General features: G+C 34.2%; 1 protein-coding gene across 1 annotated transcript; it reads right to left on the bottom strand.

Annotated features, from left to right (window-relative positions):
• Window positions 1-8,912: 8,912 nt before the first annotated feature.
• On the bottom strand, window positions 8,913-11,831 carry LOC125664896 (flavin-containing monooxygenase 5-like). Its single transcript, XM_048897695.2, has 6 exons — window positions 11,267-11,831; window positions 11,004-11,059; window positions 10,595-10,782; window positions 9,908-10,260; window positions 9,691-9,794; window positions 8,913-9,550 (listed from the first exon to the last, which is right to left on the bottom strand). Exons 1-6 carry the CDS (start codon window positions 11,829-11,831, stop codon window positions 9,200-9,202), a joined length of 1,617 nt encoding a protein of 538 aa, XP_048753652.1. The 3' UTR covers window positions 8,913-9,199.
• Between the last annotated feature and the right edge of the window lie 1,867 nt (window positions 11,832-13,698).

Below are 13,698 nucleotides of genomic sequence, written 5' to 3'. Positions count from 1 at the left end.
TGTATATCTTTTTTTTATCTGGGTGAAACTCTCTGTAAATACGTGAAACTCTCTGTAAATACCTGTGAGGTTAAATTGAGTAACTATTTCTAAAACTTTGTCTCTTACTTTTGGATTATTTAGATGAAGATAATTATAATAATCTATATCAGAATCCATAACCAGGTTAAAATCCCCAACAATAATGATATTCTCATTTCCTAAATCAATAGCTACTTTGGAAAGTTCATGATACCGGTATATTTAATCAACTTAACGATCACAAGGTGTGTGATGCCGATTAAAAAACTTCACCATAAAGTAGTTTTCACCTAAAGATGTTTTTCCCAAGTTTAATCAATATTTGCATGCTTATTTGTCGAATTCGTGAAAGTCTATAGAACATAGTAAATGTGTCATATAGGAATATCATTGCAGATGATTCACTTTTGGTCGACATTGTTCCATAATATGAAGTTGTTAAAATAACGATTGACTGAGTGTTGGAACTCTGTGTCAATCTCATGACAACTTACCAGACGGCGAGGAACATAGAAGTCAGAGGAACCAATCCATTTGTGCTATGATAAAAATACATCCCCAATCAATATTCTTTATTATTTAAAAAATACCCAGCAATTACGACAACAACACAAAAAGAAAACAATAACAATCTTTTCTGTAAATTAAAGGAAGACGCTTTTCCAATAAATAAAAAATACCTATCATTGATCGCCGTGTACAATATGTTTCTGAAAGTGGTGAAAATATCACTGCTTTTTCAGATGTAGAAGAAAACAGTTAATAAGTATTTGACTTTTATATCTGGTATTAACAAATAGTCTGTTACTTCAAATGTGCTCCACACGTAATGAAAGGTTAACGCACAATATCACACAGGCGTAATCCTTATTGAGGTTACCATTTCTCCACCAGCAGAAGAAATAGCACCGATTGTGTAGGTCGCAAACTGTAAAAGATAACAACAAGTGTCATTTCAGAATTTTTATTCACGTTTTGTCATTTACAATAAATCATTGGGTTGAAAATTTATTTTCTGCAAGATTATTGGAAAACTTCAAATCTCATTCATTTGCTTTATGTTTCCATCAATGTGCATGGAATATGAGAGAGAGAGAGAGAGAGAGAGAGAGAGAGAGAGAGAGAGAGAGAGAGAGAGAGAGAGAGAGATTTTGTCCCACATACTTTATTTGAATACAAGCAGGGACTTTGTACGAAAAGCATATTTCACAGTCATGTGTCCCTTTGCGTAATTCCATCCACACTCATTGAGTAATACAATCCAGATAATAATTTTGAATACAGGGCATGATGACGTTAGTTGTAATCGAACTGACCCACTAACACACTAACACAATGAAAGAGAGGTTGAAGGGGGAACCGTCTAAAATACCCGCATTGCGTAAACGACAAATGAGCAGTAGATTAGATTTCCTCGTGACGCAATGAATTGAGTTTTTGGCCTTGTATATAGAACGTGTCAGTTTCATGGCTTTTCCCCCTAGAACCGTGTCAGTTTCATACTTTCTATACTCCTATATCTGACATATCTAGATTTCTCAGTGTTTCTCTCATTTTTTGATTTGAACTCATTCAACTGAACATAAAATGCACAATTAGGTTCTATAAGGATTAGCTTTCCCTATTGAAGTGCATGTCCCCCAAAAAACAAAAATAAAAAATAAATAAAAAATTCAAAATTCTAAGTATGAATTTAATCCACATACACACATTTATATAAAAACAGGTACATGTAGATATACTTTTCGTAAAGACATTTCATATAAAAAATACATATATATCATAGACACTGATTCTTGAGTATAACTGATCTGAGATAATTATCTTTCCTGAGTGGGTATCAATATATTTAGTTTTTCTGTTCCAAAAAATCCTAACATCTGTATACTGAAATACCTAGTGCAAAAGAAAAAAGTAGTGGCGAGTATCTTAACTTTGCTCATGTACATAAAGAATTATACAAATATGGCGAAGTTTAGTCTAATATTAATCAACATAAAAAGAAAGAAGGAAGAGTTTTGTTACATTTATAATATAAAGATGAACTTTACATGAATTATAAAACAGGAATTACTTTGTCATATCTCAAAGGAGCAGAGTTCCATTCCATAATAGGTAATAATAATGTAAGTATGACTATTTACAGAACGGTATCATCAGTACCGGTAGATTTTTTATGAGACATGAAAAAAAATCTACATTTCAAATTTCAATTGATATCATTTGATGAGAAATGATGTAATTTCCTGGAACAAAATACGACAACTGCACCCAAAAATCGTAGTCACTGCAGTTTGCACAAAGGATATAGAGTTTTAAAAAACGTGTTTTGTCATACATATAGGCCTACATGTAAATATTTATATGTAACAAAACGTCATTTTCTATAATGTTTTGTTTCCTGATTCAATGTGCATTAATGAGATCATAAGGATACCCAAGATTTTAGACGCGTCAAATGAAGTAAGATTTTGTTTATGTGGGATTTTCTATTATTTGATCAAACAACAATACATAAAAGAAAGTTTTTGAAGGATTTCAATTTTTGGGTAATGTTTTTCCATTGAATAATTTTCAAGTAAAGATTTGTAAATAATGCTAAAAATAAGGGTGGTTTCATAGAAAACTTTTGTGGTAAATATTGGTTTTTAGCAATACTGACACATTTACAAATAGTTTTTCAAAATTTTGTAACAATTTTTTGGTTATACTATGTCCTTAAGTTTATATACACGCGCACCGTCTTAAGTTTATATACACGCGCACCGTCTTAAGTTTATATACACGCGCACCGTCTTAAGTTTATATACACGCGCACCGTCTTTATAAGGTCAGATATAATCAGAGGTGGATTAAGTTTATATACACGCGCACCGTCTTTATAAGGTCAGATATAATCAGAGGTGGATTAATTTCACAGAATATAAAGTACTATCGTGTGACTATCTCAAAACGATCAGGGGTTTTGTTCACAGCTAAACTTCATGCTTTAGACTTTTTAAAATTGCCTAAATTGCAAATATATATGTGATTTTCAAAATTGAAGTATTCTAGAAATTTAACTGTCGAAGATATGATAATTTTTAATAAATTATCTGCGGAAAATGTCATACAATTGATATAGCAATATATAATGACAATCATATTCAACGCATACCTAACACGCAAGACATTTTATGTAATTTCTTCTAATTCAAATGTACTTTCCCAGTTTCGATTGCTAATACTCGTGATGACAATCTCCGGTTTGATATACATGTACAATTTTAAAACTTTGTAGGTATGCACATTCTTGAATAATACTGCAGGTGAAAATGATCACTCATAAGTGTCGCTGGAAGTGAATGAGCGAAGCTGACCCCGGGGCCATTTCTTCTTACGGCAATTACCAGCTGATGTTATTGTACCCAGCCTGCAGTAATAGTACCCGGAAAATCGCACCGAACACAACACTCACTGGTCCACTGACACACTGACATACTAACATACTGACACAATGAAAGACAAGAAAAGACAGGAAGATGTGTCTGAATTAGAGTAAGTTACGAAACAAGATCCGATTCCCCCGTGATGTAAATACCTGTATGTAATGAGGACACTGATACTCTCATACACTGAAGCATGTAAAACAGAAGTGTGTGTGTGTGTGTGTGTGTGTGTGTGTGTGTGTGTGTGTGTCATAAAATAATAATAATAAAGATAAAAGAAAGTGCAAAAATTAGCTTGTCAAAAGCGCTTAGAAGATTTGATTTAGTTATGAACATAAAAAATAATTTTGCAATTCAAGTTATATGAATACTAAGAACTACCATATAGAACATAGTTCAATTGAAAAGGAACACCAATGTCATGAAATTGCTGCAGAAGAATATCTCTTTGATGATTATATTTTGAACATTCAAGGAAATAATGCACATTTCCTTCAAATTCATAGCCACAATGCAAACAGTGTGGATCATCAGTCAAATAATCTTTCAATAAATGAGCATTCAAATTACTAGCTTTATTCCGTAACTGACAGAGAATGATATTTTCTCGTCTATTGCCAAATCTAAAGTGCGTTTTGAATTTTGGAATTCCCATCATCTTGAGTTTAGACTGGAATATGGATAAAGTTGGAGAATTCTTTATATCAGCTTTTAGCTCATTCCCGAGTTTGATTGTCGACGGAATAAAACTGTTGTAGTAAGAAGATGTTCGGCAAAGTGGCAGACAATAAAGATTGCCACTTGACCTGAGATTATACACATGATCAGTTGGAAGAAAATGTTTAATTAAGTCAGACATATACTGTGGAGCTATACCATTTATCATTTTATAGAATAATATAAGCTTATAATTATCCCTACGAGCTTCTAAAGGCTCCAAGCCCAATTAACTTTTTTGAAGAATTAACTCTAAGCCCTGTAATTATTCGTGCTGCCTCAACTTGAATCTTTTCAAGTAATTCAGAATTTTCTTTAGTACAATTACCCCATACTACATCCCCATATTCCAAGACTGGTTTGATGAAAGCAAAGTAGATCTTGATAAGTGTTCACCTATCAAGAGTATGTTTAAGCGATCTTAATATGTTTAACATTTTGGATGCTTTTTCATAAATACTAGAAATATGCTTGGACCAATAACCATCAGACTGGAAATGTAGGCCTAAGTGAATATGAGAATTTTGTTGACTAATAGCTTCACCGTCATATCCAAACTAAATCTCAGGAAAGTTAATATTATTTCTAGTAAAATCAACGTTGACAGTTTTATTTGAATTAAAATATACAGCCCAGGTATTAGACCAGTTTTTATTGTGTTAAGGGCAGTGGTAAGTGAAAGAGTTTGGTTTATAATGTCATTATCTATGATAGCAAATGAGGAAGTGTCATCAGCAAATAATCGAATAGTGTTAGAAATGTCATTGGTGATATCATTGATATATAGTAAGAACAAAAAAGGACCCAGCACTGACCCCTGGGGTACCCCAGCATTTAACACTTTAATACTTCTAGAGTTACTCGTTGTTGCCTCTGAGTTAGGTAGTCCTTAATCCAACCTAAAATATTACCAACAAAACCCAACCCCTGAAGTTTGTGAACAAGACCTAAGCGCTAAACTTTGGAAATATCGCAGAAAATAAAACGAATATCTTTCCCTCTATCTAAATTTGACATTATTTTATCATAGATTTCAACCAGTTGAGTCTCCTGGCTGGAATCCCGACTGATATTTTGATAGTAACTCATGATCTTTGATGAAGTTGAACATGTATTTAAATAGTATTTTCTCCATAACCTTACACACAGAACTAGTTAAAGAAATGGGCCTATAATTAGTAAGATGGTCTGTACTACCCTTATTCTTATATACAGGTGTAACATTTGCTTGTTTCCATATATATGGAAGACATTTTTTCCTGAGTGAAAGATTGAAGATCCTTGTGAGTGGCTTAATTTAAGTAATCTTGGTGAAATACCATCAGGTCCTGGAGGCTTAGGAATGTTTAATATTATTTAACATAATATTAATACGTTTAAGAGGTTGCAGAAGAACAATTATGAAGAACAACAGACAATTTCAAAGATATGAGAAATAAAAACATAGAGATTTCTTCATATTTTCACATCTTGAGTTGACAATAGATTAGAAAACTTTAGAATATTTGGTCTTTCATAAAAAAAATTGTCTTTGTATTTTTTCCTTCATTGTGGAAAAAGTTGGACACTGTAAAATAAAACGGAATTCATCTCCGATTTCTCCTTTATTACAATATGTACATAGTCTTTCATTCTGGGGAATACCATACCATCTTCCTGTCTCTATGGGTAAACGGTCATTTGAAGTGCGAAATAATTAATAAATAATTTTCTTAATTTTACAGGCAAAGTAAGTACATATTTCTCTAAACCAAAAAAATATTTGAAAAATTTATAAACCTTAGTCATCAACATCAGAAGACCACTTCTGAGTAAATTGATATCTCAAAATCAGACTAACTGTTATAGATAACCATTTAACATTTGCTCATTCCAAATATTTGGAAGTCCACACATGTTTAAAAAAATTTGAACACAGTCAATCCAAGGGTTTTTATATCCAACTTTATCATATTGGGTACAAAAATATCTATAAACAATATTAACAATTTTATTTTCTGAGTATAACAACTTTGCCCAGTATGTAACCATTCTTGTATAAAGCTTGATATACATAGGAAAACGCCCAGATTCTCCATATATCATACACGTGTAATTAGAAGTTGAGCTTTTCATATTAAAAATAGTTTTCAGAAATTTTAAATGTACACGTTCAATTATATCTAGATTTTTATAACCCCATATTTCACATTCATAAAGTAAAACAGGTACAACCACTTTATGAAATAGATCAAGTTGACATTCTACAGATAAATTAAATTGTCTGATTTTTCGTATCACACCATACATAGCTTTTTGCGCTTGTTCACATAAGTGCTTTTTAGCTTTACAAAATGTTCCGCTCCTTGTTAGTATGATCCCTAAATATTTAAATTCTTTTACATTTTCTATGCTATTATTGTTATAATAAAACGTCTTAATTTAGACAAAGAATCCTCACCTCTATAGCCCTGAGTATCTATGCGCAGGTCAGTTTATGGCGATTTACATACAGCTAGGCACGTCTCTATCTGAGTAAAAGTTCTCGAATGGGATTTTAAAGGAAACCAAATGATCAAAAACTATCAATAGAATCCCAAGTAAACTAAGAAATCACCCGTGACTATTTTGTGACTGCATGTTCCAAATTTTGAATGACAAGCATGGATAGTTCTAAGACATATATAGTATCTTAATGAATATCATAATAATGATAATAGTAATAATAATCTTCATATGATAAAATCGTTGAATATCTATCTATCTATCTATCGAATTTTTCTTTTTACGCCTATTGCGCTACAATAGTACGCAATCACGTGCAGATGGATTTTCATAATGCTCTATTAAATACAGATTATTCAGCTAATTTACACACCGTTGCGTATTAGACGTAAAAACAATCAACATTATGTCTTATGTCCTATATGTCATAGCTTTTTTGCATGTTTCACTAATTATTCACCCTACGTATTTGACAATATCATTATCAACGAGCTTGTTCTGATGCACCACAGCCCGATTCACTTACTGGAACTGGGTTGTGTTTGTGTGTGTGTGTGGGGGGGGGGGGGGGGGGGGGGCAATAAACTCGGGTCTGACATGGAATAATAACAATAATAATATTCTTTATTTATACAGGATTGCAGGCTTAGTTATTATACCGAGCGAAGCTCGAAGCAAGGCTCTAAAGGTAACATCGAGCGAAGCTCCAATGATTACATATTTGAGTCACGTGATTTGCTCTTCATTAGCTGAAAAATGATGCGGACTACCCATAGTGCTCTGAAAAAAATGTCACCGTCACTGCGGTATACCTCATTGACAATCCCGTAGGTAAAATGAATTGTTTGGAAAGTACCACAAACGTTTGAAATTCCAGACAAGCTTTCCCATACCTTCGTACATTTTGTTGTTGTTGATAACTGTTTGGGTTGAAAGAAAAAGCATCGCAGCTAATATGACGTCACGATGCACTGTTTACATCGACTGTGTTATATTTCGGATGGTGTTAAAGGAATAGGCGGATTAATTGTCTAAAATAGTGTTGCAAGATGTTAAGGGTCTTCCCTCATCTCAACGGTCACACCGTAAAACATTACAAACTAGTTTACATCGTGGTCCTGTCTTTAATATATATACATAATGAAATGATTCAATCAAATTAAAGTTGAAGTATTTCATACTACTTTTTGAGAGAAAATCTTTGAAAATTTAGACTTTGGGAAGCAGAAGATAAAATAAGATTAAAAGTCTTCAATAGGATTCGAGCCCACTTCAACAAGCAAATAAGATTCTATACCACTAACTGGTAATACTTTTTGATGTCTAATGCGTGTACCCACGAAACACTATAAAACGTGAATTAGGGCAGTTTGCTCTAACTGCTAAAATCATTTCATCTTTATGGTCAGATGTCCTTAATAGTTTGTAGAAAAAGTAGAAAAGTGAAATACTGGTGCAAACACGAGTTTCAGTGACTGATGCAAGTTTTTCTACCCAATGGTCGCCATTTAAAAATAATATTCAACCAAAGGGGGTGGGTAGGTTGCAAACCCGTAGCTCCCTCTCGTTCCGCCACTGAGTATCTATTTCATGATGAGAATAAAAAATGTCAAGCAGAAATTATTTAGAGTAGAACTTGTTATTAGCCATAGAATCCGTTAAAACTTTTTTCTGATAATAAAATTAAATGAAATTCGTATTAATCATGACGTCACGCATACATAAAAATATGCAAATCTGAAATATTTTGAACATGCGGATGCCACATCAAGTTTCTGATTCCACCTTCAGATATTGTACTATAAATTACAGAATGTGTAAAGGTTTTCAATGTTCAGTACTGTATTCGGTGACATGCATATCACGTATTGATTTTTTCATCAACAGTCTCTTAAATTGAGCATGAAATTTGATTTATTCACGAATATATTTCAAACCTCACTATCTAATTGTTTGTTTTTGACAGAGTTCAATAAACTCATAATGACGTTGAATTACGTATCAGCTTGGCGACAACCATCCCACAATAAAAACCACTTTTAGATCAAGTCCAGATTGCATTTTGTTCCTCTCTATATAGCACTCTGCTTACTCTTTAACTACATGTACGAGGTATTATATTAAAATGACAAAAAGAATAAACCAGTTTTCCAACATATTATTTTAATTTACATTCTATACATGGCACTTCGATTTTCACGAATTTCATTCGTACTTTTGCTACAAGAAAACATGTACTCATTCATTTATACGGTCGAGTCTGTCCGTATTTGGCACAATGTACAGTGTATATACACGTGACCCAATCAAGTAAAAAGAGCAACTACAGAAAATAAATATAATTTGAAATCTATCTGAATCCAGAATAAAGAATGAAAACATCTCGTTCACTCAGATTATCACAGTTCAAATCAAACTGACATGTCTTGCACTAAATTTCCAAGGAGACAACATAAAACTATACTGACACAACGTCCGAAAAACACATAAAAAACAACATCAAAAGCAAAATCAACAGATAAGTGTTTGACGAGTTTAACTCGTGCTGGCTACACAAAGAGCAAACACATGAAAAGGAAACACAGCACAAATAAAACAAAATATGGCTTGATAAAATTCGGTACTTGGATTTCAATACTAAGACGCCTCGTTTTGGATTTGATAAAGTTTATGGGTTGTAGCCCTTTGTGCGGAGGTTTCATGCATCGCGAGATGGCGCCTTGGATGCAGCGTTTGGCGCCATTCCATTTTCCAGGACCCTCTAACCGAAACTGAGTAGGAAGACAAGGTCCAAAGAAGCAGCGTGTCGCTAAATACGGATCCTCGAAGAAAAGTTTCGTGAAGTTTGGTCGGACTCCGATTTTCTGGGCGATTTGATCCATGTACTCTATCCAGAAGGTCTGGAAGATAAATATGTAATAATAAAGGACTATATCGTAATGTCAGCTTAAATCAATTATTTTCATTTTTCTGCCCTTGATTTTGAAATATTTTAGACATTTCATAAGAAATACCAAATCAAGAATGAGATATACTTTACCTGTAAGGTGTGCCGCTGCGACGTCACGTATGTTTCATTCATCCAGTCCCGTTTGTTTTGAATGTCTGCGATCATTTCCGAGTAAGACGGAAGGGTACACTGGTCTATAAAGAACAAACGTATCAGATGAAAAAGTAAAAACCGATATAAATCGTAGCATAAGTGGGTCCATATTTTGTATAATAACCGCATCTTATTGAAAATAAAATTCACCTACCTGTAACAAGCCGTGTGAACCACCTGCATTGGATTTCAGAAATTGGCATAATGGCGCCAATGGCTTGAACCAATCCCACAATTCCTAGTGTCGGATGCTGGAGGTGGGGTGGAAACATGTATTTGTATAGGCAGGTTTGGTTGTTTTCTATCGTAGTAACAGAATTATCCAGAAAAGCGATCTTGTAGTCGTAGCCGGTGGCAAACACCACGGCATCAATCTGCTCCGTCGTGCCGTCCACAAAACTGACGGCATAGTCTGTAAATTCATGCACATTCGGTCGGACCTGAATTGCACCAACCATAATTCGAAACGGAAGTTCGTCGTTTATTGTCGGGTGTGTCTGGAAGCACCTACCAAACAAAATTAAACTTATTTCAGTTATCATTCATAGTTATATTCATGATTTACATTAATACACAAAAAATATTTGAATTGTACGTGTACATTTTGTAGCATAACTAAAATTTGCCGCAACCGGAGCTGATGACTATTTGGCGTTATCAAGATTTAGCGATTTACTCGGTATCATTCAAAGAATAGGCGTTGAATGATGACGAAAAATAGGTATTTTCATATTTTGCGCAGCCATGGTTCACTACCAACGACGCTAAAATATGAATAAAGCTTTAGTAAATACTAGTATATGTCTTACAAGACGGTTAGAACGCAACAGTAGTGGTTTACCTTTGTGACGGTTTTACTCCATAAGCCTCATGATCAAAGTTGAAGTTGCACATTTTTTCCACACTCCACTGTAACACATTTTTAGGTAAAGTGAACAAGAAACGACTGTTTGCGATTGCGTCAGCAGGATACCCCCAGAACCCCTTCCGACTAACTACCCAGGCACCGCGTCTCGTGCTCAAGTAAACCTACAGAACAAGTTATGTGTTACTTACATTGCATTACACAGTGATTTTAAATCCACAGATCAAATGAAATGCCTCCTGAAAATGATTTAAACAACGAAACAGTATCCACACGTAACAGTTGCAATTCTGATTGGTTGTTTAAGAAGGGAGAGAGAGAGAGAGAGAGAGAGAGAGAGAGAGAGAGAGAATGATGATGATGATTGAGTTTTGGCAATATCTACCTGTGAAGCGGCGTGACTAAGGTCTACTGCGATATCTACACCTGAATTTCCAATTCCTGCAACATGAGAAAAGTTATGTACTACATGACATTAAAAATTCAAAAGAGACAAGTGTGTGCCATTAAGTGATTTCTTTATTAATATGGAAAAAATTAACAGGTTCAGAACACTCACGGACAATGACATACATACACTATGTAAATTTATATGCAAATAGGCACCTGCTGCCAGAGGATGTTACTTTAGAAAGATTACACACTTACCGACCACTAAGACGTTCTTCCCGTGAAAGTCTTTATTGTCCCGGTAACTATGCGAGTGCATGTTCGTTCCCTTAAAATTCTCCAAACCCCTAAACTTGGGGAGATGTGGATACGTGTGATGACCTGTACAAATCAAAACCCCGTCAAAAATGTCCGTCATTGGACCATCTGTCCCAGAAGTGAAGGTAACCCTCCACCGCCCAGTTTCCTCGTAGTCTTCGGCGGGTACCACTCTGTCCACTGACGTTTGGAACTTTATATGATCCAGCAAACCAAAGTTCTCGGCGTACAGGCGAAAGTATTTGAGGACATATTTGTGCGGCATGAAAGACGGGAAATCATCTGGGGGAGGGAAGTCACTGAAAGCCATCATCTCCTTGCTAGTGTTGATGACACAAGATTTATATACACTTCCTTTGCCGACTTTTGGCGTATCACTATAGTTCCATAGTCCCCCAATGTCATTTTCTCTTTCAAAGCACACGGGCTCAATACCTTCATCCAGGCAACATTTTATGGCAGCCAGGCCGCTGCATCCCGCTCCGATCACCGCTACCCGTTTCATTTTGAAGAGAAATAAATTATATTTTTCAAGTCAATAAAAGATTAGGGCTATTCTACCGTCAGTCGACAAGTGCTAGCTCAGACCGTGTGCTAAATGTTTATATACAGAGCGGCGAACAGCATCGGGCGTGGACAGAACTTGAACTGACCATTCATCGCGAGACTGAACGCGCCGCTAAACAGCGGATTCTCTTTCAAGATTGGGATTAAAATTTCACTGCTCGACTTTTTTGAGATGAGAAATACATGTATGTTTAAGGTGATGTGTTGTGCTTTTGATATTGTGGAATAAATTAAAATTAGGGTATTTTCAGTGGTTATACCGATAAGCAAGTAATTCTTTTCTTTTTTAAATTTCATTTTTGTTGAATTAACATTAAGGTAAACAAAGAGAAAATACCTGAAAAAGTTTATTCAATAATCAAGTAGAATCAAATAGTCTCATACCTCTCGTTATCTAGTATAGACCGTCAGGAATTTTTGGAATTGGAAATTTTCTTAATGTTTATTTCTTATCAATTAAATAGCATGTGGCAAATTATGATACATTAAATCCTATCCAAAATTTGCAACGGTTAAATTATCATAGAATTTGAGCAATAATAAATCCCAATGAAAGTTTATTTCAGAAAATATATATATTCAATAAAAAAAAAATGAAACTAGTAAATTACTTTCATCATCTTAATTAGTTTGTATACAATAGTATACAATAGTACGGATGTAAATGATGTATTTATTTGTCAACGCAGCTTGAGAAATTCCCCTGGGTTATGTGTTACTTAACTTCTGGTGTATATAACAACTGTTAAAAGACCATTTAGTGCACATGGTATTTTACAGGTGACATATTGAAACTGTCCTCCGGCAGAGTTTTTATTGGACATCAAAAGATGAGTTATGTAACTCGTTATAAAATGTGTATTGCCTAAAAAAAAAAAAAAAAAAAAAAAAAAAAGAGAGAGAGAGAGAGAGAGAGAGAGAGAGAGAGAGAGAGAGAGAGAGAGAGAGAGAGAGAGATTGTATACATTATTACACACCACTGGACAAAATACCACATAGGCTGGACGTCTGTACTCTATAGAGTGTTTCAGAACTAGGGCGTTTAGAGCACTTGTTTATAATGAAGATACAAGGGTTCACTAAATTAAAGGTTTAGAAGCGGCCCGATCACCAAGCAGTAGTAACATTCTTTTGTATGATTTGTAGTTTCTCCAAAAATTCATTCTAGGCTTTTTTTCTTTCTTAAAATATCAATTTCAAAAGATATTTAATAGGTACAAGCTCAGAAGCCATAGAACTTAGTCGAGATCGCCTTTAATCTAAGTCTCACTTTTTCTCTGTATGTTTCTTTTGTAAAAGTGAGACTTAGATCAAACTTGAGATCATCCATGTTGGATGGCCTTGGAGCCAGATGTAAATTTCGCTGAGTTTGCTATATTCAGACTATGACTATGCCCATAGTTTAATGTATCATCGGTATCGTCTAACTGTTAAACTTATCCGATTGCACCAGAGAATTATACGCACAATTGAAGACAACCTAAATTAAAACGAATTGATATATCTACGAAATTGTGCAGCTTATGGTATGTTTTATTTCGATAGAATATAATACAGAAGGTATTTGGATACGACAAAACAAAAATGAGAGATAATCATAATTAAAAAACAAACACCTATATCATAATTTCTTTCCACGATGTATATACATCATGAATATTTTAAATCTTCAATTCCATGGGAAGTTAAAAAGAAAGTGTCCATTGTTATGTTCTTTCAATGAATTTCAACATGTATAAGAGAAGAAAAAAAATCAACTACAAGTACATTGTAAAGATGCAAGAGTAAGCCTGGAAACAGGTGAA

This window comes from Ostrea edulis, chromosome 1, assembly GCF_947568905.1.
Source record: "Ostrea edulis chromosome 1, xbOstEdul1.1, whole genome shotgun sequence".
Taxonomy (NCBI): domain Eukaryota; kingdom Metazoa; phylum Mollusca; class Bivalvia; order Ostreida; family Ostreidae; genus Ostrea; species Ostrea edulis.
Note: the sequence above shows the minus strand (reverse complement) of the source record. Positions and strands in the feature narration are given on the sequence as shown.